This window comes from Venustampulla echinocandica, assembly GCF_003357145.1.
Source record: "Venustampulla echinocandica strain BP 5553 chromosome Unknown scaffold_1, whole genome shotgun sequence".
In the NCBI taxonomy this organism is placed as follows: domain Eukaryota; kingdom Fungi; phylum Ascomycota; class Leotiomycetes; order Helotiales; family Pleuroascaceae; genus Venustampulla; species Venustampulla echinocandica.
The window spans coordinates 5020729-5042600 of record NW_022474206.1 but is presented as its reverse complement, the minus strand read 5'-3'; the positions used below and the strand labels follow the sequence as shown (position 1 = coordinate 5042600).

The 21872-nt window shown below is 49.3% G+C and overlaps 6 protein-coding genes across 6 annotated transcripts; 3 read left to right on the top strand and 3 right to left on the bottom strand.

Annotated features, from left to right (window-relative positions):
* Positions 1–9: 9 nt before the first annotated feature.
* On the top strand, positions 10–450 carry BP5553_04173 (Uncharacterized protein; the record flags this gene model as incomplete). Its single annotated transcript, XM_032012796.1, has 3 exons — positions 10–57; positions 184–308; positions 387–450. 3 exons carry the CDS (start codon positions 10–12, stop codon positions 448–450), a joined length of 237 nt encoding a protein of 78 aa, XP_031872489.1.
* A 2782-nt stretch (positions 451–3232) lies between these two features.
* BP5553_04172 (uncharacterized protein) lies at positions 3233–5183 on the bottom strand (the record flags this gene model as incomplete). The annotated part of the gene is made up of 4 exons (XM_032012795.1): positions 3233–3800; positions 3848–4555; positions 4609–4998; positions 5053–5183. The coding sequence occupies 4 exons, from the start codon at positions 5181–5183 to the stop codon at positions 3233–3235; spliced, it is 1797 nt and encodes a 598-aa protein (XP_031872488.1).
* A 3778-nt stretch (positions 5184–8961) lies between these two features.
* Positions 8962–11789, top strand: BP5553_04171 (putative SWI matrix-associated actin-dependent regulator of chromatin subfamily A member 3-like 1; the record flags this gene model as incomplete). Its single annotated transcript, XM_032012794.1, has 4 exons — positions 8962–9152; positions 9192–9417; positions 9465–10771; positions 10823–11789. The coding sequence occupies 4 exons, from the start codon at positions 8962–8964 to the stop codon at positions 11787–11789; spliced, it is 2691 nt and encodes an 896-aa protein (XP_031872487.1).
* A 1963-nt stretch (positions 11790–13752) lies between these two features.
* Positions 13753–15097, bottom strand: BP5553_04170 (uncharacterized protein; the record flags this gene model as incomplete). The annotated part of the gene is made up of 2 exons (XM_032012793.1): positions 13753–14669; positions 15031–15097. 2 exons carry the CDS (start codon positions 15095–15097, stop codon positions 13753–13755), a joined length of 984 nt encoding a protein of 327 aa, XP_031872486.1.
* A 2190-nt stretch (positions 15098–17287) lies between these two features.
* On the top strand, positions 17288–19252 carry BP5553_04169 (Amidase signature (AS) enzyme; the record flags this gene model as incomplete). The annotated part of the gene is made up of 6 exons (XM_032012792.1): positions 17288–17545; positions 17606–17746; positions 17799–18219; positions 18267–18424; positions 18520–19054; positions 19125–19252. The coding sequence occupies 6 exons, from the start codon at positions 17288–17290 to the stop codon at positions 19250–19252; spliced, it is 1641 nt and encodes a 546-aa protein (XP_031872485.1).
* Positions 19253–19588: 336 nt separating this feature from the next.
* Positions 19589–21762, bottom strand: BP5553_04168 (Uncharacterized protein; the record flags this gene model as incomplete). Its single annotated transcript, XM_032012791.1, has 3 exons — positions 19589–21282; positions 21352–21430; positions 21487–21762. 3 exons carry the CDS (start codon positions 21760–21762, stop codon positions 19589–19591), a joined length of 2049 nt encoding a protein of 682 aa, XP_031872484.1.
* Positions 21763–21872: the final 110 nt, after the last annotated feature.

Genomic DNA, 21872 nt, shown 5'->3' with positions numbered 1-21872 from the left:
ACCGCCAAGATGGTCCAAATGTACACGATTGCCGGCCGCCAAATTGGCTCTCACTATGTAAGTGGCCCCTTCCTCGGCATCAAAGAATCTTCTGAAAACTTTGACTCTGGCGGGATCAATTGAGCCAACCCAGGGCGCATATTGAGAAACTGAAGACTGTGGCTAATTAATTGGAAACCGTAGCTTGCTATCGCCGTTCTCGGTACGATTGGTGGACTGACCATGATGGCAACTGGCGGATCGGCTGCGAAGAAAACCCAAGGACCACCTATCAATGCGTCCGGTCCCGATGAGGAGAAGTTCATCAAGTATGTTCATCCGCCGAAGCGATTTTGAACCCTGCGTCATTTACGAAGTTAATGGGACGGTGGGCTGACTCGTTTTAGGGAATTCCTGGCTCAGGCCGAGTCGGGCGGAAAGCCAGCCACCGCGGATGCGGCGAAAAAGTGATGCAGGCCGATAGATGGACCATATTAGAGAACGGGGGCGCTGAGCAGAAACCATACGAACGCAAAAACATTGGTTGCGGTGTATATATATTCAGGGCTAGAGAACGCATGTGTTGATGACATTTCAATTCGTCTTGGGTGTCCGCGATTGGGATTCAAAGTCGACTATTTACGATCTTACATGATAATCGTACCGCACACTCGTCCCGTGCATGCGGCACTACTACATGCTTTCGTGCTTTGCGACGCTAAACTTGTTCTGTATTCCTGTATTTTGAGATATTCCAAGCGGGAGATACAAGTCTGAAAGCCATCCCGTCACAGTTGTCGCGAGGTCAAATTTACCACCTTTTCTATTATTAGCCCTTGAGATTCATGAAATTGTTTCTTATTCTTGTGGGTTTAATGTACACAGATGTGTGCTTTCTGGATATCCTCAGCTTGCAAATCTAGTAGCGGGCAGTGGCTACCATATCCTCAACGAGAATACTAAAGCTCAGCAATGTTATCACCAATTATCCTTTGCTTGGCCGACACATATGAAGATTTTAATTATTTTCATTCCTCTTCAAATATGACCTAATATGTTCTCGGGAGACCCTGACACTAGCGTGTATATTGGCAAAGTGAATGAGATCTTGGAACCCACGTGATAAAACCACCATCGTCAAGCAGCACTGCTAAGATACCCTAAAATCCCCGTTTGGGCGAATGGCATGATTGAAAGTTGTGGCGCAATGGTGATTGTAGTATGAGGATCGTCTAAAATTACGGTGGGAGTGGTGGAAAAAGCTTTGGTTATTTTAACGGGTAGAGTCTCGAGGGCCATCTCTCTCGTCCTAGTTTTTACTAGTTTGGAACCAAATACATTAAAATAGACACTAGCTAGCACAAGAGCTCTCACCTCGTCGAACTTCAAGTTGAATCAGATGACGAAGGAGGAACGATCGCGTGTTTCTGTGTTTAGCAGGTGGCCCAGTCGTGGACTTATACATAAAAATAAGCAAATTTCTCGCAAGGAAGACAACGGCGGTCAATTGGCTAAGTGGCTCAGGTCAAATTGTCCGGCCCGAGGGGTTTGATAGGGATAAAACGACAAAATCGGCAGAGATATAAGCGTTCGATACCGGGCCTAACTCTTTTGCTCTCCGGAGCTGTATCGTAGTTTTCCCTCCGAATAATATACTTTTATTCTATAATTTTTATACAATTACTTCTATTATATAATATCTTATAGTAGTATATATTATAATATACCTTAGTAATACTACGATATATATAATCTAAACTGATAAAAGTTATTATATAACTGTCTCGAAAACCTCCTATCCGACTATAACGTGCCTATATACTATTATATAGTACAGGCGCTAGTTACCTACTTATAAGCTACTAGCCCTTGATTATACTGATGATAATGATGATAATGATATTTATTTACGTCGTTAAGCTAGAGCCGAACCTCCCAGGGAGTATGAAGACGTGCTAAGCTAAGGATTTGTATAGAGCCTAACTTATATAACCTATAGAAAGTATTTCAAGCCGAAGCGTGAGTCAAGTGCGGTCCTCCACAGCTAGTTGGGAGTCTATTATTTAACTGATACGTCCTCTGCACGCTCGGCACCAAATCCGCCAACCAAGTAATAGCCTCTTTCCCAAATTCCTAAATCGACCGAGTAAAGCCCCTTCTTACTCTTTCCTCCGTTGTATTAACCGATAGTTGTAAAGCTGTCCTTAGGTTGCGTCTGCAAAGGATCCTCCGCGCTGTCGATTATCCCGAGAGTTGTAGAGAGCCAGTCCAAACAGCCACGTCCCCTTATCCCTCTGCCTTCTCGTATCACCCTCGTCAACTTCGGTCTCTTGCTCGCAGGATTGTCGGTCGTCGAGAAAGGTATTCTTGTTCGAAAGGTGTTCGTCGTTGCCTCGTAAAGCCCGAGTTATATACAAAAGGGGTGTTGAAAACTCGTTTTATCTCGCAGCTACACCTGTAGGAGTTGAGGTACAGCTTTAGCTCAGCTGAATTAGCAGACAAGGCCTATAGCTAGCCACCTCAGTGACTGCGTTCTCTGTTCAGCTCAGACTAATACTTGTTGTAAGTATCGCCAGTTCGTAGCCAGCGCCCCGGTACAGGCACAGAGATCCGTCTTCGCTGGCCACCCTTGATTATACTAAGCACGTGTAGGAACACAAGGGAACGCTCTAGCTAGAGAAAGCCTACGGGTATTAGCTTTCGCACAGCTATTCTGCCTTACCAGAACACAGCTGCCAAGGGGCCTACCATCAGGGGAGAGTATATGGTGCAAATCTGTTTCTCCTTGGCAAGTTAACAATCGCCTAGTACGTCCTTCGGCGCTGGCCGATGTAGTTCTATGATGTGCGTGTCCACTGTAAGCAGCACATGTTAAAGCAAAGTTGGGGTTCTCTTCCTTACTCCTGAAAGTCTGCAGAGCTAGGGTGTTGTAAGGGCCATATGTTAAATGCTGGGCAAACATCTTGGCGGATGTACGCTATGTTCCAAATTGCCCAGTTTTGACAGCAAGTGCCTGCATTGCTTCGGCTTGCAAGCCATGCCGCGGAGGTTTGCAATCGTGTTGTCACGCCCCCACCATAATTCATCCTTCCGGAACCATCCTCTCTAGCTGTTGCACGGTTTTAGACTCTTGCTAGCACATGTCAATGTTGGCTGCTTATTTCTAGCCCGGTTTAGCCATCCAGAGTACTTCGTAACTGTAAGCCCGCCATTGGAGGCTATATTTCATAATTTAGGTATGTATTAGGATGCTCTATCGAGACACAGCATTATTCCCTTCCTCCACATCCAGCCCTACACTCTTGACCGCAGACCCTGGCAGCTCATACGCTACTGACCTCACCAAATCCTCGTTTGTCTCAGCAGCCCTACGAGGCATTTGTTCCGAGTGTAGCTGGTAGATCTGGCTATCATTACTCAACTCCCCATCGGTGGCCTTTAAACTCGATAGCTTATGATATTCTGGTGATTCCAAGCCCTCCAAGCCCACGACGCCTTTGTGCGAGTCCGAAGACTCGATAATCTGCGACAAGGTCTGTTTCTCTTTCCATCGTTTAAGAAAGAAATATCCAGCGAGGGCGAGTAGGATGGCGAAAATGGCGCAGCCGACAACTATGCCGATAATAGCACCAGTGTCGATGCCATTCTTGGGCGACGTCGGGTTCGGTTCTGCATCTCCTGGTGCGATTATCAATGGCGTAGTGTTGTTTCCAACTTTGGAGTCCTTCGAGCTTATTGCGACAATATTCTGCGCTGCGCCTTCAACCCACGAGCACGGGGACACCGAGAAATTACCGCGCTCGTAGTCGACAGTCAGATAACTAGCTCCATCAGTATTACACTGTGTAAATGAATGCGAGAAACTTACGCTTCTTGTAGAAACGTTCGTCCCAGGGTGTACTGCGTGTTATTCGCCGCCTTCTTCAGAGGAAAATAGAAGCTCGCATTGTTGACCATCGGATACTCTGCTTTCAGGTCAAAGGCAGAGTATGGGAGAACAATATTGACGGTTCCTCCGCCGCCAATGGTATCAGAGAGTTTAAAGCTGACTTCTGCATTCTCAGATAGTAACGCCTCGTGGTGCGAGTTATTAACAAGGTACAGCCCAGTGGCATCATCTAAGGTGAGGCCGAAAGCCTCTTCGAAGAGCTGACAAGCAGCTTCAGGGAGCCACAGGTTGGGATCGGTGGAATCAATGAAAACCAAGATTGGGGAGGCGAGGAGGGAGGTTTGGACGGTGCCGCTGTAGGTGATGGATTGAAGTGAGACGACTATATCGCGGGTAAGGTCTTTGGCGATAGTGAAAGAGATAGGACTGGAAGTGAAGCGGGAGGTGTCGTAGCCACTGAAGATTAGTTGGCCATAGACCTGTTTGAGTCCTAATTTAGAGAGCGTGAGGATTCGAATGAGGAAAAGGGAAACGCGGATTAGCTTACGGTACTTTGCCCCGGCGGTGTAGCTCCAACTTAGGCTAGGGATGAGATTTTGATCCCTCAAAGACGTGAAGTAGGAAGGCGCCGAGTAATTACCCAGCGAACTGAAGTTGACTGGCTGTGTACCGAGACCGAAAATTCCTCTATCCAAGTCAGTATGACTTGACCGCGATCGCCTCTATTCGGGTGAATATACAAGTAAAATGGTGAAGCGGAAGGAATGCCCGCGATGGTCTGGTTTTTGAGAGTAGGGCCATTCGCACCAGCTACCATGCCCAAACCAAGTGTGTCCAATCCAAAATTTGCAGCCTGGGTATAACCAAGATTGGCTTCGAGGCCAACGCCGTCTTGATTGATCCCAAAGAAGCCTTTGTCACTCCACGTCGACGACGAGTTTGGACTGAACATCAGGCCTCGAGAGCTTGCACAGCGCTCCGGGACAGTTTTGAAGACGATGGTTGAGCAGCCGTACTCGGACAGCACCACCATGGTCTCGGGCGATGCGGTGGAGATAGTGACACGAACATCTTGCCCTGGTGTCCCGACTCGGAGGTTGAACGTACTCCATGGTCCGTCATTTCCCTCGCTGGAAGGGATGTCAGCACATCAAGATACCATTGAAGGGTCAGAATATATCTACAAGTATTGACTTGGCGGTATCACGAGGGGAGGTACCGGTCCAGTCCCACGAACCACAACACTGTCCAGCACAGCATTACATATTCCTATCAGATACTGTGTGAGAAGCACTATTCGCAGGACAGGATACATATCGTTTGGATTTCTCCGCAACGCGAAGAAATGGAGATAACAATGAGACAGGAGTGAGATGGGATGGCTATTACGAGTATCCTAGCCGCCCCGACTCACAACACAGGGCGAGAAAAAAAGTCAAAGAAAGCCTCCGAGGAACACCGGGAGGCATGATGAGATAATTTGGTTCGCAGCAGCTGGATAGGGAGTATCAATCTGGGATGGGTTAACCTTGCGGTTCGGTTTGGTGGCTTACAGCGCTTGCTGGGTCTGAAGGGCCGCGGTAAGGCTGCTATCTACAGAAGTACGGAAATACCAGGACTTTGTAAATCGGCATCCTAGTCATTTGCCAATACAGAGTAGTATCCTTTACACACGACAAGTACGGCACGGTCCGTAGGGTGGTTAAGGCGACACGATGGGCTGAGCTCCTGTCGTTGCTCAATGGTCGACTTAGCATTCGGAGACGAGTCCGCCCCTATTTGGCGCTGGCAGGCTTGCAGCAGGGGATGGAGGCAGGGCAGCCGCCCTAGGTGCACCGAAAAAGACAGGCGGCACAGCCTTCTTGGAAGTTGAAACAAGGCACCCATCGATGGATACTGTCCGAAGGTTGTATGGCTACCAGGTACCAGGTACGGTGTCAAATCCTACGATGCGACCCTTTTAAGGAGTATGTAAGCTGCCAAGGGCTATACAGCCAACAAGAGCCCTGGTCTTCCCTTAGTCATGCCGCAACCCTACTAGCAACAATTGAATACTTAGGTACTTACTCATACAACTTTCGTACCTTCGTATACTGATCATACAGCGGCATGGTAATTTGGGTAGCGTGCTATGCAAACATGCCGCATTTTTCACACTATTGGCAAGGAAAGACCGAGTAAAACACCCATCATGCGGCTGGCACGTGCTACAGGGTGAGACGGTGAGCCTGTAAGTTTGACGCCGCATGTTGACGCCAGGAGTGTCTAGCTCTAGACCCATCTACAACGTACTTTGATAGGGACAGAGGCTCTCGGCGGAGGAATTGCTAGGGAGAGAGGGAGCGGGCGAATACACCGTGGATTTATTCGAAAGATACAAATACCACCTCCGTACACCAATAGCGATTTCCGCTCCTGTTTCTGTTTCCCACCCTCTTAACCGTCTGTATGCATTTGTATACGTCCCGTCTTTAGTTTCTTTTGGACTCTCTGTTTTGAATAATGTTTATGCCATCCGCTAGAGCGTCCTCGGGGTCGCTTGCGGTGCTCTTGTGCTGGCTAGAGACTGTTCACGGAAATGGTATGAATCTTTTCCCATGCCTTGCCCAAAGATCAAGGTCATACTACGCCTCTACTGACAACTCGCAGCTATTCCTGTTCCTGTTAATACCAGCATGGCTTCTGCCACATCTAGCCACCTGCCGTCGACCATCACTCCTGCCCCAAACCTGCCAATTTCAGAGCAGATAATTCCCATCAACACATGCTCTTACTATAATTCCACAATCAGCCAATACCAATGGAATGACCCATGGTGCAGCATGTAAGTTCGAACAGCCCAGTCTCACATGTCCAAGATGCATCTTCAAGTCTACAACTGACTCGACCAACAGCCAAGCCGGCACCGTTCAGCTCTCTTTCTGGCCAACGAATGACAACTACTCTTATCCAGCAACTATCTATGATTCTAAGCTGGATTACACTTTGTAAGAGACGCTATTGGAGACCGTTGGCTTCATCAAAGCAGTCAGCTCACACCTCTACAGCTCATCGCCTTCCGTGTACATGATAGTCAACACCATCTTCGGTTGGAATCGATGCGGAGCCCTCGGGCCCACGACTGCTAACGCGATTTTCCCCTTCGACCTCACCGATGTTTCGACACTCGTTCCCTACACCGATGACGCTACCACTCGCCGTAGCACACGACAACTCTATCTCAGTGATCTCGGCAAAAACTGTCCCGCCTCCGTAGACACGTCCTCCCTCGCAACCAACACCCACCCGATGAAGGACGACGATGTTCGCTGCAACCCATCTCTCATTATACCACCGGCTATCAAGGCATTGGGACTGCCGTACTGGCGCCATTGTGGCAATGTGGGAAACAAGTTCGGGCTTTTTGATCCTCCATATGCGATACCAGCACTAGAAGGGCTGTTCCCAGTGTCGACGACTTCAGTTATTGATAACCCAGTAGTGACGCAGCCGTCTGCTGTTGCAGGGCCAACTACCGTACCTGATCTGCCTTCAAACACCGCTGCGGTCCCGGATTTGCCTTCAAACACCGCTGCAGTCCCGGACCAGCCTTCAAACAATGTTGCGGTCCCGGATCAGCCTTCGGGCAACGCTGCGGCCCCTAATCCGCCTTCAAACAATGCTGCGGTCCCGGATCAGCCTTCGGGCAACGCTGCGGCCCCTAATCCGCCTTCAAACAATGCTGCGGTCCCGGATCANAATCCGCCTTCAAACAATGCTGCGGTCCCGGATCAGCCTTCGGGCAACGCTGCGGCCCCTAATCCGCCTTCAAACAATGCTGCGGTCCCGGATCAACCTTCGGGCAACGCTGCAGCCCCTAATCCGCCTCCCAGAATCGGTGCTGGAGCTGAAGCGGCTGAGACAGCAGTTGCCAGCGAGGCAACTCCAATCGTACCTCTTAATGTCGTCCCTTCCGTACTCCCTATTCCCGAATCGCCATTTGTATCCGGCATAGTTGATGTTTCTTCTGCCGTTGCAGTGACAGTGTCAGAACAAATCGTGAGCCTCGGCCCTGCTGGATTCGAAGTTCATACTGAAGGGGGGGCCACATCAACGTACGCGGCCCCTGCGGTTGGCGCAACAGAGCCCGGGGTAGGTGTAGGACCTGCTTCGACCGTCGTCTACCAGGGCCACACCTTGACGCTCTCTGGTGCTGCTGTGACGGTGACGGGGGCTGTGGTCTTGGTACCTAGTGGGGATGCTGTGGGAACTGGGCTCAAAGGAGGGGAGAGTGCTACAAATGCGCCGGCAGTAGCATCCTCTGCTGGCTCTGCAGACAAAGCTCTTGGTTGTAGTGTTTACATAGGTTTGAGCCTTTTAGTTGCAATCTGGATGCTTTAAAGTAATCACCCACTAGGTAGGTAGTAATGCTGCAAGCCTAGAACGAGAGTGGGAGAGACTTACGGCGTGCTATTCGCTGGTCGCCATGTTCTGACAAGTACTGATTGTTGGATATAAGTCTCTGGGTGCTCGCCAGAATCATGTGGGAACGTTTAGTTGCTCATCATCTTTGTAGCCCTAATACTCCCTGACAGGGAAAACGAGTACACCAGGCCATAATATGCAGGGGGTCGGCTTGTCGCGGACAACTGATGAAGAGCAGCTACTTCCGTTCCACTTCCTCGTTCATTGCTACTGCTTAAAGCAGCTGTTTTGTACCGTGAATGTCTTCGCCTCTATCAAGTAAGAGAGCAACCATCTCCTCATCAGATTTCTCTATAATTACCTTAAAATTTCCCTTGGTGGTAAAAGCCCAGTGGGTAGTTGCTATTGCATTCCCCTCTGCCTGTTACTCGATAAGGAATTTGACCACCTCGACATGGCATTTATATGACTAGAGATAGCAAAAGTTACTTTTGAAGTCGACCTTAAAGCCAAGGGAATACTTGCACGTGATCTCGTGATCCTTGCAACGGATCACCAACAGGGATGCATTCACAACAACGGGTACGGAATCTCATTCGGTCGCTCCCGCTGATAACTTTATAACTCTACGGAGCACCCCTTAAACGCTCAACGACCTGCATGACGGATTCTATTTACATTTAACCACCATGTCTAACCTCGGGAAGCGTAGCGTCCCCTGGGTTATTGATTTAACTGGCGATGAAAACCTTCGGCCCCAAGCAAAACAGGCACGTCTCAATCGAACTTCGGCCACTCAACCGCGACCAAGTCAATCTTTCGGCTCGTCTCAATCAAGCCAATCTTTAAATTCACCAAGCCAGACCGTACGAGGATCATGGTAAGAGACTAGCGAAGAATATGACATAATCGATCTCAGTCAAGAAGATAATGAAGTGTCTCAATGGTTATATATGGGAGCCATTCATGACAAGATTGTCGGTATTCGATACTATGATGGTGTCGCCACGACAGGAGAGCAGGTTATGGTCAAGCGGGAGCCCACAAATATTTATGATCGGAATGCCATCAGGGTTAACAATGTGGAAGGCACTCAGATTGGCCATATTCCTCGAGTATTAGCCACGAAACTTGCTCCGCTCATGGTTAGTTGCTTGTCCCGTCACGAGATATAGGCTCATTAATAGCAAAGGACTCGAGAACTATCGTTATCGAAGCCATCCTGGCTGGGCGGAAAACTGGATATGACTGCCCTATACTATTGAAAATATACGGGCCTGCTGACCCTACATCCCGTCAACAGTTAGAAGCTATGTTGAGAGCTAGCCGGCTGTATATCGGCAGAGAATATATTACCGTACCTAAATCAGCAAATATTCCTCTGCCACCAAGGAAACAATCCAAGTCTCAAGGATCTTCACAGCCCTCAAGCAGTCAGAGGGCACCTGTTCCCGAGCTTGGGATTCAGCACTTCGTCAAGAATAGTGAACGCTTTAAACCTCGAGACGTGGAAAAACTTGTCGAGGAATGGGGAGTTGGTGAAGATGCGTTATCTAAAATGCCGATGGCTGAGCAGCCCACAAAATTAAAAGCCACTTTACTTCCGTATCAGCGTCAGGGGTTGGCCTGGATGCTGGAGAAAGAAAACCCTGTCCTTCCGGCAGTAGGCTCAAAAGATATTGTGCAACTATGGAAGCGCTCACAAGAGAGGGGATGCGGGTCTACTTTCCAAAACATCGCGACTCAATTCAGTACTACAACCGCTCCAGTTTTGGCGCGAGGCGGCATCCTTGCTGATGATATGGGATTGGGAAAGACTCTTCAAGTGATCAGCGTTATTCTAGAAGGAGGTTCAGGAACAACTCTGATCGTTGCGCCTGTCAGTGTAATGTCGAACTGGGCTCAGCAGATGGAACGACACGTCAAGAAGGAGAACGCGTTGAAAGTCTTGACATATCATGGAAGTAGCCACAAACAAATGACTTGCGAAAATTTCAAGGAGTACGATGTCGTTATTACCACGTATGGAATGCTGTCCTCCGAATGCTTTCCCCGAGGTACCAAGACTCCGAGAGAAATTCCAACCAAGAAAGGCCTCTTCTCTATGAACTGGGCAAGAGTCGTTCTTGATGAGGGGCATACCATCCGCAACCCTTCTACCAAAGCGGCCGTCGCAGCCACTGGTCTATTGTCCAGGTCCAAATGGGTCCTCACAGGAACCCCAATCGTCAACACTATCAAGGATCTATACTCTATGCTCAAGTACCTGGGTATATCAGGGGGTCTCGAACGATTGGAAATTTTCAATGCCATTCTTACGCGACCATTGGCTCAGGGTGATCCGAAAGCTGAACTCATCTTGCAATCCGTCATGCGCACGATGTGTCTTAGAAGAAAAAAGGATATGAAGTTCGTGGATTTAAAATTACCAGAACTGTCTGAGTATGTCCACCGCATAGCCTTCCGTAGAGACGAGAAAGAGAAATATGACGCGTTAGAGTAAGCTCGGACATCATATTCTCTATATTGAACGTTGTTAACTGTGTGTAGAACCGAGGCAAAAGGCCTGGTCGAGAAATATACCAATGAGAAAGCTAAGAACGGATTTGATGCCTACCGTCACCTTGAAATTCTGTTACGACTTCGCCAAGTATGTTGCCACTGGAAACTCTGCGAATCTCGAGTCACGAATCTCCTGGCACTCCTAGAGTCAGAAGGGGCTGTGGCCCTCACCAAAGAGAACTGTGCAGCTCTTCAAACATTGCTGCAGCTCAGCATCGACAGCCGAGACGAATGCGCCATTTGTCTCGAGGAATTGCATAACCCTGTCATCACGGCTTGCAAACACGTCTTCGGTCGAGACTGCATCGAGCGCACTATCGACCTGCAGCACAAATGCCCCATGTGCCGCGCCGAGCTCGTCGACAACGAATGTCTCATAATGCCTATTGAAGAAAGCCATGTAGAAGATTTAGAAATCGACACTGAGACAAAAAGCAGCAAGACTGAAGCATTAATGAGTATTCTCGCGGCTAGTCGCAAAGATCCATTATCCAAAGTCGTCATCTTCTCCCAGTGGACGAGTTTTCTAGATATTATCCAACACCAGCTGAAGGAGGGTGACATGAAATACACTCGTATTGACGGCAGCATGCCGGCTCACGTCCGCGATGCCGGTATGGCAGCACTGGAATCCGACCCCGACTGCCGGATTTTACTAGCCAGTTTGTCCGTCTGCAGCGTGGGTCTCAACCTCGTTGCCGCAGATACTGTTATACTTGCAGATTCCTGGTGGGCTCCAGCGATTGAAGACCAAGCGGTCGATCGTGTGCATAGATTGGGGCAGAAGCGGCCTTGTACGGTGTGGAGATTAGTAATGGAAGATAGTATTGAGGAGCGTGTTCTGGAAATCCAAGCTGAAAAGAGGAAGCTAGTAGGCAAGGCGTTTCAGGAGAAGGCTAAGGATGGAAAGGCAAAGACTACGAGGATGGGCGATATCTTGCAGTTGTTGAAGTAGAATAGAGGAGTCGGGGATTTGACCTACACTTGGCATAAAAGTTCGAGGTGGTGCATCCGAGATTTTCATTTGGCGATTGGACTTTGCCTGTAAAAGTACTAGGTATGTAGCACTAGTTCGCTTGTATTATTGATGTTGAAAATGGCCAAGATATATATTGTACCAATAGCCATGTTGCTCTTGAGATTGGAGAGTTCGAAATTATCGTTAGGTTTACTTGGGAAATTCAGAAATGCAAGCCACAACTTTTCAAAATTATACCTTAAGCCGCTTAGTCTATCTTTGCTTCGTTGCCCGAAAATATCATTGTTTGCAACTACACTGCCTAGGCCTACTTTTCCTTTGTGGTATTCTTCGTGCCGAACCATCTACACCTCTCTGTAATATACCTACCTCATCATTCTTTTTCCATCTCTAAACCTCAGAGCGAAAGGAATTTAATATCATCCTTAAGTAAGACATAGCTAGATTTCTCGTGCAATCAAGGTGAGATTGTATAGGACGCCAGCGAACAGAGCCGTATGCGCAGGAAGTCAGGGCTGAGTGAAGAGGCACAAGAGAATAGTCCAACAGACCTGTGCCAACAATCACACCTTCACTTGCTACTCCCCTTTGAGTCACCTATAAACACACAAGCACGTGCAGGAGAGCGGGTGAGTTGGCGGTATCTATTGATGCTCGCTTGACTCAACCTGATATAGGTAATAGGACGGCAGTTTTTGCTATATCTTCAACCCCAGAATTTCGACGACTCTCTTTCAACTCTTCCTTCCTTCAACCGCTCCTACAACCGCGTGTTCAACCGCGCCCACAACACGTTCTCATCGCGACTTTCCTGAAAATACTCTTCCGCCGTAACGCCGATCGCAACCATGTAAGTACACTCTAATCACTGTTGTTCCCTATTATTCCCTGATAGCCTACGCGTGTACGCTCCTTCGCCCGACCGTGGCACTGTGACCTCAGCTTCCTAAGAGATCTTTGGTCGTTCAGTTAAACTGAACATACAATCGCACTGCTACCACGGCAGTCCCCAGTCACTTTTGACGAGCTTGGACCAGTGGAAAGATGAAAACAAAGAAAGGAGGTAGCCATAATCCGTCCTAAGCTAATAACGAGGCAGGTCCCTCTGGGATAAAGTACAACAGCTGTGGGGAAAATGGGGCAAAGGTGACAAGAAGCGTGGCAGCTTCAACTTGAAGGCGAAGAATGGCGAGGACAACCGAAAGATCAAAGGCAGTGTCCATCCTACCCTCTGGCACTGCGTAAGCAATTAGCCCTCTACGTTCTATTCATACTGCAATTAACTCATACATGTTGTAGTGCCGATGCCCAAGCCGTCCATGCTGGACTATCGGACACAACTGTCAGTGGTGCAGACACTCTGAGTGTGACAACTGCAAGAAAGCTGGCTTTGTCACTATTAAGTTCTAGTGGTCGCCCCGCACCCTACAACTGAAGTCGCTGTTACATGGTCGTTGGTCGTCAATGGGGAATGGAAAGGTCTCGGTTAAGGAAGGATAGGGGCAACGATGCAGGGTCTCGCAACGTTGATCGCGCTTGAACTAGCAAACAATACACAGGCTCATCTCCCCTTGCGCATATGTCCAAATATACCCGGCTGTGACCGCGAGCATATCCTTGTCCGGTAATTCCCCACATCATGTAGTATTCCTCCCTGAACAGTGCCTCGTGACTACAACTCTACGGCCACGGCTCGTGTTACTCCTCGTTGTAGTGTATTGCAATCCTTCTGTTCCAAGTGCTACAGAGGACTGCCAAGAGACTACAATAGCGGTATTGGAGAACAATACTTGAGACAGCCCTATTACAAGACGTATATACCTTTTATTATCTAATCCAAGACCAGATCTACGAGTCAACTCCACCATTCCCAACACACGCTGTAGAAACAAACACCAGCCGCCAAAAAAGGATATTCATCAATTCATCGCTACCGTTTCTACTTCCCCTCTATAACGCCTTCTAGCATCCTCGCTGCCTTAACCTCCCTCTTCCTAAACCCCCTATTAAACATCTCCGGCAAGACCATCTGCGAATTTACATGTTCCTTCGCAAAGCCAATCTCCGGATTGCCCCCAAAACTCTCCCGTGTAACCCTTACAGCCTCCTCAAGCAATTCAGTTCCCACTCCATTCCCGCGATACCTGATACGCACAGTCCAGGCACGGATGATGCCATTTCCACGATTCTTGCTGTTCTTCCCGCCCTTCTTTTTCGAACTCGAGGACCCTGGCGATGACGGACTGCGCTCAAGACGGAGGACGGCGGCACCGATCAGTTCGGAACCGTACCGACTCCCTATCACTATATCCTCCTCCCCATCCGCATCGTCGTTCTGCAGGAACTTCCACGTCACGTTCTCGGCGAAATTTAGATACCCGCCTGCTACTCCGCGAATCGCGACTAAGCCGGCCATGGTTATGCCAGCACATGTTGTGGCTAAGAGCCCGACGTCCGAGCGGGATTTGTAGAGTGTTTGGGAAGTGAGAGCGAGTATTAAGATGTACACGGCTATGGTGAGCGGGTGGAAGATTACGGCTCGGGAGGCTTGTTGCCGCTGTTGTGCGACGGAGTCGGCGATGAGTTTGAGGGCCGCGATTTTGTCCTCGCTGGTTGTCAGAGTGGTGGTGACCAGCGGTGGGATATCAACGAGTGGGTCGCTACGTTGAGGAGAGGCTGTCTCGAGAGAGGATCTGGAGGCCGAGACGGATGTCATGGTTGCGAGGGAGGAGCTGGGCAGTGACTGGAGTGGCGGTAGAGTTTGTGAGGAGCAAGCGCTTAGGAGGGGGGTGGAGGTGTTGGAATTCAGAGTCGATGAGGGGAGGATCAGATTTGCGCGCAGGAAGGTGAAAAAGGCTGGAGGGAAAAAAAATCAGCAGGGTCAAATGACATGATGTTTGCGAGAATATTAGAGCTATGTGCGCTCTGTGGTTGAGGTCTTTGAACCGTTGCCTGTGCAGTATTTCCTATCTGCTAGGAGAGTAGGATATGATATGCCTTTACCTTGTTGACCCAACGCTGTGGATATAGTCCGTGTACTGACCGTGGTGCGATAGCGACACAAAACCCACTCGATCTGCCTCGCCAAGAAAACAATTGATGGTCGTCCAAGAACAAAGAGCCAAGAGCAGAGAAATAAGGTGCCAGTGGCGATGTATTGAAAAATTCTGCCCGGTCCCAGATAACAGGAAACGAAAGAAGTCACGCTACTACTTACTGGTACTGGTCCTAAAGCCAGGGACGGTATTCATCCTGTCCGCAATAGTGATAGTGATAGTGGCCATCACCGCCGAGGGAGGGATGACGGGATTGGTGGGAGCCCAGCGGACTAGCCCCCGTGCAGTGGGCTGGCCGCAGGATTGGGTTGTGTAGCTGTGTAGCTGGGTACCCCAAGGGAGGCAATCTTACTAAACGACGTCTAGAGACTCCAGCAAAGGGGTGCAGGCTGTTGGGTTACTTGGGGTAGCATCGCAATGGGTGTGAGGCGACGCTGGGCTATTGCAAATGCTTTATACCTGATCGCCACAGCGGTTCCAGGCGTATCGTCTTTGCACGTGTGTGGCATTGACTGGTGTGTGCGCTGCGATACCAGACGCCTTGACGCCTCGACTGCCTTGGCGAAGCTTATCAAGTGCAGCGAGTTCCAGAGCAACCAGAAGTTGGGTTGGCGACATTGTTTGGCCGTTGCGGCTACGTCACCGGTTGGCGTGAGGTTGGTATTGATGAGCATGCTGCTGGAACGAAACCGTGGTGGTCTCAGGTAGATATTGGTCTAGATGCGAGTCCAAGGGGGTTCAGGTTGGCCGAGGCTGGTTAATAAGGCAGTGAGTGGTAACAGGTTGTTTAAGCCTTAAGGCTCTGTTCCAGGATATGTTTGTTCGTTCCACTTGCCCTTGTCCTTAAGACTCCCTACTCCGAATCTGGCCAGTATTGCGTTTGCTACATGCGCAGTCTCGCGCTGTTCAAGGCTTCGCTTCCTGACGCCGCAGCCAGGCATCGCCTGTACGGTACAGCTGACTGGACATATGGCCTTGGGGTTGGCCCTTGGGTTGGTGGTCAGCCAGCCATGATTATATCTATCATATGTATCCCATATCGACCCCATCTTATGGGGAGTGCTCCCCTCCAGATTCCCGATTCCAGACTGGCCAAGTCGGCAACCCAGGCCATGGCGTTCTGATACGAGCTCAGTACATCCACATCCACATCCACAGAAACCAGGATTATCCATTTGTCCGGCTTGGGAGCCACAGAGTTACGTCCTCGGGGCTGTCGATCTGGCGATCCCTGTCTACTTCAAACATCCAAACAGTCAAAAATCAGCCTCAAACAACCGCATTATTAAGACCCAAAGACGATACCAGAGAAAACATCACGTTCAATCTAATCATGCGGCCGATCGTTGACCTCCCAGTTCACAGTTCACACCCCGCTTGCAGATCGACGGCGGAGCTGACACGGCCCTCCTGTTTGGGTCTCCGACGTTTTAAAAGTCCACATTATGCCAAGACATGACATGGAGAGAACATTTAAATATTATCCCAGAGATTAATACTACGTGCGTTGAGCAATCACTAGGGCGAATGCCCTATTAACGAAACCTGGGAAACAAAATGCATTTTAGTAATAGCATCGAGCAATTGCAGTTGCCTCAGTTGAGCAAGTTGGCCACTTGCTTGCCACCAAAACTCTCACTGTGAGCCCAAGTGTTACTCTACATCATGCGACGTGTAGACCTCGGCAGGTAGAGTGGTACTCGAGTTGCGCATTGACTATTATTCGGCCTGGGGGCTACGCGCAACTGCCACTGCAACTGCTGATGCAACAATGCACGAGTGGACTTCTAACAACTTTATAACCATCAATATAGGGGCCCAAATAGGGGTACCGAGGAGTTAAGGAGAGGGAGGGAGTGGGCGAACTCGGGTAGGCAACTGGGGAACGAAGCGAACTCGTGCACATATAACCGAGCCACAACCCCCTTTCCATTCCACCGGCGCCCTCTCCCCAACTCCTGAGGTGAGAGTTGGGATACCAAGAGATGGCCGCAGAGCTTGGCTTCTTCCCTTTGCGTAACAGGTATCTGGATATCTATCGAGAGTCCCAATTATCCTCCATTGATAGCGTAGATGCCACGCGGAACTTGTCCGCAGCGTCGCCCAGGGAAAAACGATGTGTCAAACCCAAGACCAACCCCGCCCCGCCAACAGAGATAAGCCTTTCTATAACGTTGACCCCGCCATGAAGTTCGCCGATATCTCGGGACGAATGGTGATGTCAGCCAATTCGAGATAGCGATAACTTCGCGGAGGTCAAGTATATATACTATATAAACCTTCTCCTTTCCGTCGTTATTCTAATCCTCATGCCGATAACCCATTGTCAATTGATTCTGTATCTATAACCGATTCCCGCAACTTTCAAACTCCTATCTATTCCAAGCTACACAAAAAGCACCGTTGAAATCTGAAAAGATGACTTGGGAAGACGTAGTCGCTGATAAGTTAAAGCGCCTAGAGGCAACCATTCCCCAAGAATGGCGCCTCCAGGCGCCGCCAACGGAGGACTCGGTGATGGACTATCCTAAGAAAAGCGGAATCATGACTCCTGAGGAGATTGCGATTACCGAGTCTTCTGCTACGGATTTAGTCGCAAAGATGGCAGCGGGCCAATTGACCTCGGTCGCCGTGACGACTGCTTTCTGCAAGAGAGCAGCTCTCGCCCATCAACTGGTGAGAATCAAGTTTCCGCACTAGTTCTTTAGAGCGAATATTAACCCCTTATTTTCATAGACCAACTGCTCTCTCGAGTTCTTCCCCGAGATGGCCCTGGCACGTGCCAAGGAGCTCGACGCTCACTTAAAGTCCACCGGGAAGACCGTTGGGCCCCTTCACGGCCTTCCAATCTCGCTCAAGGATCAATTTAGAATCAAGGTAAGCATTGAGCACCGATTAAAAAGAAAGGCACAAAACTGATCCCATATAGGGCCTAGAAACCTCCATGGCATATGTCGCCTGGATTGGAAAATTTGAGGAGGGAAACTCCGTTCTCGTGGATCTCCTTCTCAAGGCCGGTGCGGTCTTTTACGTCAAGACCAGTGTTCCACAAAGTTTGATGGTTTGTGAGACTATCAATAATGTTACTGGCCGCACCGTCAACCCAAGAAACAAGAACTGGTCTTGCGGTGGATCATCTGGGGGCGAAGGAGCCATGGTTGGATTCCGCGGAGGCATCATTGGTGTTGGAACTGATATCGGTGGATCTATCCGAGTCCCCGCAGCGTTTAACTTCCTATACGGAATCAGACCTAGCCATGGCCGGTTGCCATACGCAAAAATGGCAAACAGCATGGTAGGCCAGGAGACGGTCCACAGCGTCTGTGGGCCCATGACACATTCCGTCGCAGGTAAGATTTGCCAGAGTAACCAAGAGAGCCAAACTAACGACGGTTAGACATGCGCCTTTTCATGAAGTCCGTTCTGGCCCAAGAGCCATGGCAATATGACTCCAAAGTCGTGCCAATGCCATGGAGACAATCTGAGGAAGATGCCATCAAACCGAAGCTATCGTCAGGAGGCTTGACTGTTGGATACTTCAACTGCGATGGAAATGTGAGTCCTCCTATATATCAATTTCCTCTTTAGGGGGGGCGATTTTCAGGCATAAGCCACCAAATTACCCCTTTACCCTCAACTGACACTCCTAGGTCCTCCCTCATCCACCCATCCTCCGCGGTGTCGCGACCGTCGCCGAGGCACTCAAGAAAGCCGGCCATACTGTCTTCGAATGGGCGCCCTACAAGCACCCCTTCGCCGTAGACCTCACCAACAAAATCTATGCCGGAGACGGCGGAACCGACATTTTCAACACCCTTAAGGCGTCCGGCGAGCCCCCTATCCCCAACTTTAAGGAGCTGATCAATCCCTCACTTCCTAAGGTCGACATGAACGAGCTATGGGATGTGCAACTCCAGAAATGGAATTACCAGATGGAGTATCTCGAGCAAATCCGCCTCGTGGAGAAGAAATTAGGAAGAGAGGTTGATGCTATCATTGCGCCGATCACACCCACTGCGGCTGTCAGACACAACCAATTCAAGTACTATGGTTATGCCACCGCGATCAACTTACTTGATTTCACCAGTGTCGTTGTCCCTGTTACCTGGGCGGATAAGAATATCGATAAAAAGAACGAGGCATACAAGCCAATCACCGAGATCGATGGTGTTGTCCAAGCTGAATGTAAGTCCATATCTTGTTATTCTGCTGCATATTTTAGGGATTTGTTTTCGCTGATATGTTTCCGTTATAGATGACGCTGAGGCATACCACGGAGCTCCTGTTGCTGTTCAGATTATCGGCAGGCGCTTGACTGAGGAGAGAATTATGGCTATTTCGGAAGAAATTGGCAGATTGCTTGGAAATGAAATCACCCCATGAGGAGTATAGTTTTTATACCCGGTATAATAGTTTATATGTAGTTTTTGAATACCCTTACTGTTAGAAGGGAAGTGATCATAACAAAAATGAAAGGGCACACCTCAAGAAGGAATACTATGATTTTTTTTACTGCTCGTTAAGCTTAATGGATTCGTTGTGACCTGCCATAAAATAATAGAATTTGGAAATCGGTCTCTACAAATGAGGAGTAAACATCTGGCAGAGAAAAGACATCGGCCTACTCTCTTAGTTGCAAACTTTGCCGTGTTATTATATGAAGCATTATCCTGAAAAGAAGCAGTGCAATACTTGAACTTCACCTTAGAAAACTTGAAACTACAAATCATCAAGATCACTCCTCACCCTTCCCATCAACAACGCTTCAATCTTCGTCCCCTGGGCTAAAGTGCCCTCCCCAGCAGGCAAGCACACCAATGCATTAGCGCTTTTCAAACTACCTACCCTCGAGCTTCGTTGCCCGCCCGTACTAGATGCATGCAAAACCCCATTTTTATCCATTGTGACAACAGCCCGATGATACTCAGCTCTTTGCGGATCAAGGCGGAAACCATGATCCAGCGTAACCAGTATTTTCGGCAAGCCAGCTGGAGAAACGCCGGAGAGGCGATGTAGAGAAGGTAGAACAAAGAGATGGAGTGTCACGATGGCTGAGACGGGATTTCCCGGCAGAGAGAAGATGACCTTCTCGACCCGTTCTCCGGCATTGTTCTTTACCGGCACAGTTGCGAATGTTGTGGGTTTTCCGGGCTTCATCGAGACACGGCCAAAATGGATGGTTCCGCCGAGTGAGCGCTCGATGGTTGGTTTTAGCAGGTCGAGTTCGCCCATGGACACCCCGCCTGAGGTGACTATTAGGTCGACCTTGCGAAGGGCATCACGGAGGGTCCCTTCTAGAGCTCCAGGCTTATCTCGCGCGATTCCGAGATCGATTACTTCGTAGCCCCAGCCTCGTACGACGGACATGATAGTTGGCCGGTTGCAGTCGCGAACTTCTCCAAGTCGCAGGTCACCCGGTCGGTTGTGCTCCACGATCTCATCACCGGTAGATAATACACCGATGATGGGTTTTCTATAGATAGATACTTCGGCTCTGCCAACAGATGCCAGAAGGCCCAATTCTCCGCCTGTAGCAGAGATCTCTTCCCCTTTTCTTAAGATAATTTCGCCTTGTCTGGTATCGCTCCCGACTTCTCGGACATTCTCTCCTGGCTTGACATTTCCCGCTAATATCTCCACATCTTTTTCTTCCTGGCCGTCTTCAGTCATGGTTTTCAAGACCGTATCCTCGACCATGACAACTGAAGTAGCCCCAGGAGGAAGAGGTGCTCCGGTGGTAATACGCGTAATTTGCCCAGCTTTTAATGGGGGAATTTCCCCGGGTGTAGCGTGAGATATCGAGACAACGGGAAACGTGCCCTTGCTTGAACTGCTACCTTCTGGAGCAATAACAGCATAGCCGTCCACGATGCTCGCTCGATATGCCGGTACTGCTTCTGTGGCTGTAACATCATCAGCAAGGACAGAGCCTACCAGCGCCCCATCGACCTTGACCTGTACCACGAGCGGCGGTGGAGTGTGCTCTTTGATAAGCTTGAGAGCTTCATCAACTGACAGCATCGGGTACGGGGAGGAGCGATTCCGTCGAGATGGTCCTAAGCTCGGGTCATTGGAACGGGGATTCTCGTCAGGATTTGTATGTCTGACAGGCATCGCATGCCCATGGTGGCTGTGACCATGCCCATGGGAGTGTCCATGGGAGTGTCCATGAGAATGGCCATGGGAATGCGTGTGTTGGCTTGACGGAGCGGCAACCCCTGCCTGTTTCTCTAGCTGCTTGACGCCCCCGGCATGTAGACTTCTTGAGTCTGCCCCGGCTGCCTGAAGGCAAGCATGAGGGAGCAGCTTTAGCACGGATTGAAGATTCTCTTTGGCTCCTTTGGGAGAGCCAGGAAGAGTAATAATGATCGTCTTGTTTCGTACTCCAGCCACTGGCCGCGACATCATGGCAACTATTATAGGTCAGCTGACTAGTATACAATGGCCCCTTTTTAAGAGAATTAGGCATTTGAAAGACTTACAAGGAGTGACAGCTAAAGAAGCAGTCAGCATGCCATGGACCAGCCCAGGTGCATGTTTATGCAAAAGAGGAGCAACAGCCTCAAAAACAACGTCAGAGTATATCCTGTTTTAGAAGCTCACTAGAATTCTTATACCTCTGGGGTGCTATCATGAACCGCAAACCCGGTCCCACCTGTTGATACAATCAAATTAACGGCATCATCCCGATCCGTCCAAGCCGTGATGCTCCTTTGAATATCCAATACCTCATCCCCTACAATCTTTGTATCAACAAGCTCCCATTTCCCCGCACCCTCTTTGTCAAAGACTTCGGCCAGTATCTTGCTAGACGTATCCGTTGAAGGGTCTTTCGATGCTGTCGTAGAAACTACAAGAATTGCTGCTCTTAACAGGGTTTCGGGATTGGACATTTTGATTATTGTATGAAGTTTGGTTTGAGTTACTCACTCGTCGTTTGTCTGTGAGTCCACGGAAACACTTCGGCAGTTGTTGTCGCGTCACCCCAAATTATTTTCCTCGT